This window comes from Metopolophium dirhodum, chromosome 5, assembly GCF_019925205.1.
Source record: "Metopolophium dirhodum isolate CAU chromosome 5, ASM1992520v1, whole genome shotgun sequence".
In the NCBI taxonomy this organism is placed as follows: Eukaryota; Metazoa; Arthropoda; class Insecta; order Hemiptera; family Aphididae; genus Metopolophium; species Metopolophium dirhodum.
The window spans coordinates 28,210,368-28,216,809 of NC_083564.1; the positions used below are offsets into that span (position 1 = coordinate 28,210,368).

At 30.3% G+C, this 6,442-nt stretch overlaps 1 protein-coding gene across 1 annotated transcript; it reads right to left on the minus strand.

Moving 5' to 3' along the window:
* Positions 1–3,724: 3,724 nt before the first annotated feature.
* LOC132945302 (uncharacterized) lies at positions 3,725–5,500 on the minus strand. Its single transcript, XM_061015005.1, has 2 exons — positions 5,430–5,500; positions 3,725–5,364 (listed from the first exon to the last, which is right to left on the minus strand). Exons 1-2 carry the CDS (start codon positions 5,439–5,441, stop codon positions 3,823–3,825), a joined length of 1,554 nt encoding a protein of 517 aa, XP_060870988.1. The 5' UTR covers positions 5,442–5,500; the 3' UTR covers positions 3,725–3,822.
* Positions 5,501–6,442: the final 942 nt, after the last annotated feature.

Genomic DNA, 6,442 nt, shown 5'->3' on the forward strand with positions numbered 1-6,442 from the left:
GGTCTATACCAATTTTCAGAATTTTTCATCTTCAAAAAGTGCCTCAAATCGAGCGCGCAAGATTTGATCACAGACAGACGTGAAACCAAACTTAAGAAAAGTGTTAAAAAGAAATATACTTAAGAGGATGCAATGAACTATTTGTGTTATATAAATGGTCCACTTTCAACATTGACAACACACACCTATCTATTCACGCAAAATTGTTGTTCATATTTTAAAGTAATCTCAGTGTAAAATTGGTAATGAGTGTATACCACATCAATTTGTCTAAAAATGTCTCAAAATAATGTAGTATCCATTTAAATATACAATTTTTTTTGCAAATTTCATAATCCACTATCCCTAAATTGCCAAATTGATTGTATTATTAATTCTCTACTGTAATCATAACTGAAACGTTTTACTGTAATTTTAATATGTCTTTATTTAATTTTTATAAATATCATAAGATAACGTGGGGTACTCATATTATTATCAACGTGAAAATCTTAAATTGGTTTTCATATACATAATACGTCCATCATATTATTAGCATACTAAGATGTATACTCCGGCCCACGAGAGTCCTTACGTAAACCACCTAGAACGATATAGTAAAACGCGACGTCGGTTTTCACCCACCATGATGCCATTCCCACTATTCGGCAACGTGTTGATGCGCAGTGACGGACGCGTTTTTACTCTCGTGGGCCGGAGTATAGGTATAAACAATAAACATATTACCTATTTCAGATTATTATATAGTTAGTTCAATATCAAAAGTCTTCTAGTCAACATACAATCTAAAAAATTGGATAAGTAGGTGTCGCTCTGATGTACAGTAGGTTACAAGTGGGCCACTGTAATGGGTGGTGTTAAATTTAAATTCAATGATATAATATCATTGTATACGAAAAACGATTCTGAATGGAGACTGTTTGTCAGCCAAGGATATTTTTTATTATATTTATATTATTATTATTATTCATACGGTAGGTGGTAAGTTAAATTAATATTATTTGTATATAATAATATACTTTAGAAAGTCCAAGTAACCCACGAATAATATTTTTAAATTATGATTTAAAATTAAAATCGTTCTTCTTCGTTCAAAAATCTAATTTCGACCAAACTTGAACTTCAAATAACTATAAAAAAAACAACTGTGTTTATATATTATTTAGATTTTTTGGTTACAGTATGTTCTACTTACGTGGAACCTTATTTCAAATTTTTTATCCTTAGCTATAAAAATTGATCATTTTATAATTTTTTAACTGCAAAATAATTTGTAAAATTTCATTATGATAAATGTGTTCGAAATTTGAACTTTAAATACTTACAAAAATAATCTTAAGTATGAATTTTTATATTTTTAAACTGATATTGTGTGAGGAACCTTGTATTCAATTTTTAAGCTTTTTAACTCAATGAATGATATATTATTATTGATGATTATAGAAAAAATCTAAAAAAATTGAAAATTAATAATGTCCGTAAATAGCTCCAAACGAGTCAAAATGTTTTCAATTTTAGAAAATGATAAAATAAACATATGGTGTCAATTTCAAGTACTACAGTCATTCGTTTATAAATTACAACAAAATATGAAAATCAAACCATGAGAAAACGATTAAATATCCAATGTTATAAACAACTGAACTTCAGAGACGCTCATAAAAAAATATTGTGGATTTACGCTATTATTTTTTTTTTAATTTCCACTAACAACAACTTACGAAGAACCTTGTATTACACTTTCAAGTTTTATTATAGAGTGAAAATTTTTTCATCGACATTAATATTAAAATCAAATTAATAATATAATTATATTGTTTGCCTATAAATAGCTCAACAGGAGTCAAAATATTTTTAAAATTGTATGATGAATATAAAATACTAATATAAACATTCACTAAAAATAGTATGTATCTACTGTAATTTTTTTTAAGAGTACAACAATATCAATTTTATCAAAAACCAATTTTGCGTAAAAATTTCCGTTCTTCCTTATTTTTTTTTTCGGAGTGCTTTTTAAAGTTACTGGGAATTTTTAATTTTTACCTCCTCAATGCACCAACTAGATTCACTTTCCCACCGGAAAATAAACTGAAGTTGAAAATTGAAACATTATTTCGACTACTTACCGTGTACACAGATAAGAAAAAAAAATTTTAAAAAAAACACACACATCATTGTAAAATCAATACATTCATCGCTCCGCTCAGATTCTAAAACTAACAATTTATTTGTATAAAAATATGTATTTATTACCATCATAATAATTGTTAAATTCTCTGTTATTATTATTTATTTATTTATTTGCATCACATTACAGGTTATGCCCAAGGTACAGTTTAGGAAATATAAGAATTAAGAACAGCAAAAACAAACATACATTAAATATTACAATAAAGTATTTACACATATAAAATATTAAAGACTAGAGAGGTTCTCGTTTGCTAGTCACGTCATTAGGTGGATAGGGTGTATTCGGCCATAATATTATTATATCTCTATGAAGAAAATATTATGTAAATAAATTAACATATTATTTGCCATTGTTATGTAATTATGATTCCTACTATAGAGCAATATCAGCAACTGCAAGTGCATACGTAATTAAAATTTAAAGTTATGAACCAATAACACTAAGTATTGAAATTTACAACTTTAATAATATATATGTTATATATCACATGCCTTGTTCATAGTACCTACATAATAATATTATAAAACTATCATATTTTTTATCATTTGTTTTTTTTATTGATACACAACTTATTAATCGATTTAACGTATGTAGAATTCATATACTTTATTGGCACTTGTAAATGTTTAATTAGTAGATACATATTATAATATATTATCTAATATAAGTTGTACAATATAATAGGTATGTGATTTCACCGATTGTTATTTACTTAAATATTAGTGATTAAATATTGTATAATACATTGCATTAAGTCACTATACCGGTGAAGTCAGCTCAATGTTCGACGTACACACCACCGATTTTAAAAGTTTCAAACATTTCAAATTGTTCCACAATAAGAAACCTTTATTACGTTCTAACAGATTCCATAATCACAAAACACCTCTAAAGGTTCCGTCAGACGAAGCCCCATAGCTCATGCTCAGTCCCTAACGAAATCGTAATATATATTATATTATCAAAAACTATCCTTAAGAAATCGTCTCTATACTATGATATTATAGTAATTTATTTCTAATTTAAATTTTTTAATAAATTATTCTCTTCATACCCGAGATTTTACATAAACACTTATCACCATACTTAATATTTTTTTCATTACCTATCAAATTAGTCATTATATTGTACTTTATATCGCACTTTAACTATCTCGTAGTGTTTACTTATGATGTTTGTACCTTATCATATAGCATGATATATATTTATATATTTCATTATTAGGCAATAAATCTTATTATTATTTTATACTAGTGCTATACACAAACGAGTGGCAATAATTATCTGATGAGATTAAAATAGGTAATCTAGAGTTATAAAGTAAAATATTATACGAATAGTAAAGTATTAAGTGCATTGAAAACAAGTAAATTATTAAAATACAAATTGAAGTATTTAGACATTTATTTTAAAACCAAATAAACAACAAACATTTTAATAAATAATTTTTTTAATGAAATATTCACGTAAACACGGAGAAACACACTGCAAAGTGAAAACCTGCCGGCTGAAGTGTGTGGAAATAATACCGAAAATAAATACCTACCCTATATAATACAAAATGTAATAATAATAATAATAGTAAATAATATACTAATATATATTATATACTATATTATACTTCCCTATCATGTGTGACTTCTAAGTGATGATTCTGAGGTCGCTATATGAACTTTGGGTTGTTGTAGCGGTGTTGGTGTTGATTCAGACTTGTAGGTGACCGATTCTTTCGATGGGGTTGGTGTGGTAGATATGACAACTCCTGAAGACGATTGGTTTGTTGCTGACTGTTGGACGCGTGGCTGTTCGGTAACGGTGATCTGTCCGGTGGGAACGGTGTGGTAATACTGCTGTGGGATGGTGGCGTCCTGTAATTTTGGTTGGACGACGGAGACTGTTTGGGATTTAGTCTGGGCGGCCGGGTACTGGGCGACGTACGGGTAATTTATTGGGCCAGTGGCAGTGGAGGCGGTTGATTTTTGGATGTATAGATATGCGGGTGTTGGAACAACGAATCGTTGTCTGTAGTCTTGTCCGCCCTGATGTGGTACGGCGTACTGTCTGTATACTTGTTGAGCTGGGGCATTAAATTGATGTTTGTATCCATGATGAATCTGATTTGGGTCCACGAACTGTTGTTTAAGTTCTTTTTGGGCTTGGATAAGTGCGGCGAATTGTTGTTTGAACTCCAGTTGAGCTTCTACAAGTTCAGCGAACTGTTGTTTGTACTCTTGTTGAGCTTGTGCAAGAGCGGAAAATTGTTTGGTAAACTCGTGTTGGGCTTGCATAAGCACGGTGGACTGTTGTATCAATTCTTGTTGAACCTGAACCGGTACGGCGAACTGTTGTTTAAGTTCTAATTGAGCCTCATTTAGAGCGGCAAACTGTTGTTTGTATTCTTTTTGAGCTTGTACAAGGGCGGAAAACTGTTTTTTCAATTCATGTTGTGCCTCAACTGGAGCAGCGAACTGTTGTTTAAGTTCTTGTTGAGTCTGACTTATAGCGGCGAACTGTTTTTTGTACTCAAGTTGCGCTTGTTCCAGAGCAGCGTCCTGTTGTTTGTACTCTACTTGAGCTTGAGCGAGGGAAGGCAAATGTTGATTTCTGTAGTCTTGATGATGTCTGTACTCATGTTGAACTTGAGCAGCGTCGGTGCCAAAGATGTCTTGTTGATTTTGAGTCGGGGTGGTGAATTGTTGTTTGTAGTCGGGTTGAACCTGTGCTGGGGTGGCTACGGGGATGACTACCGGTAAGGATGTCGAGTATGATTCCTTGGTGATGAATTGAGGTTCGGCTGACTGTTGAGTGGCTGGCGCGTAGTACTGTTGGCTATCTTGATTGCCACGATAAGAGTTTGGCGTACCGGTTGAGTACTGCACACCAGTGTTTCCGAAAGCTGTCTGGTATGATTGAGCTAGATTTTGTTGTTGCACAGCATCTTGGTAAGACTTTGATTGTTCCAAGTTTGAAAACGATAGTTTGTCAGATTGACTTTCGATGTCATCGAATGTGGTACGTGCTTGTTGGACAACTGCTGGCGACCCCTGAAAGGACCCCTGTGACATGGTGGATGACAAGTACTGTGACGGCAAACCAGAGTTGAATTGTTGTTGTTGTTGACACAAGCTCATACCGACGAAAGCGAGCATAACAAGCCCGACGGAGAACATCTGTTGGTGGACAGAAATATAAGTATTATTGAACGTAAAAATTATAGGAAAATCTATACACTTACCTTGTATGCCATTGTTTGATTGTTTTTATAAGTATCCTGTCTATATAACCATGTAATATGTGTATGTTCTGTGAAGCTCTACTGAAGTCGACTGATACATTTTATGAGCACCAATAAGGTTTATATATGTTCGTGCTTCACGGTAATATCGTGGTGAGTCCAATCGGTGGGACCTAATCGATAATTAACAGTTTTGTTAATGAGATATCTTCGTGTTTATTGATAATATATGGGGATATACTTAATAATATATTGATATTATAACATCGAATTTGCGGACAGTCCGATTTTCATTTATTATAATATATTTTTGTTGTATAAACTCGTCTGCTGGCAACAGTAGCATTATCAGCTTTATCATAAACAAAATAATTTAATTATAATGATGTACCGATTGCATTCCGTGAATTGTATGAATTAACATTCGTAGGTGTGAATGCATTTTAATGTATCATAATATATTTTTATTCTATTATTTTACTATAAGATTCTTCTTAAACAAATTTAAGTTACTTTTAAGACAATCATCATACTTTAAAACGTAAATAAAAATATTTTGTATAATATAGGTATTAACTATACCAACGTATTTAATATAATTTTTCATAAATATATATTTTTATTTTAAATTATCAAGCAATTAATTCTATTAACTATCTTTATATAGTGTTTACATAGTATCTTTATTTTTATACTTAATCTAGTTTTCTTTAATATTTATCGTACCTATTTAAACAATATAATACCTAATTATTTATTTCAATGTGTAGATTTTTTATAATATTACTTTTATTACAAACACAATTTATAAATAATTGATTAAACTAGTTTTAAAGTATATTAAATTTAACAGAATTCCTATATACAATTATACATAATATAAGTAGAATAAATATAAACTTTTTTATTACTGTAGTTAAATACAATGAATACATAATAATATAAAAATAATTAAGAATAACTATTATTTTTAAGTTAGCAAATAGTTCAAACAGTCTAAGGATACTAAAATT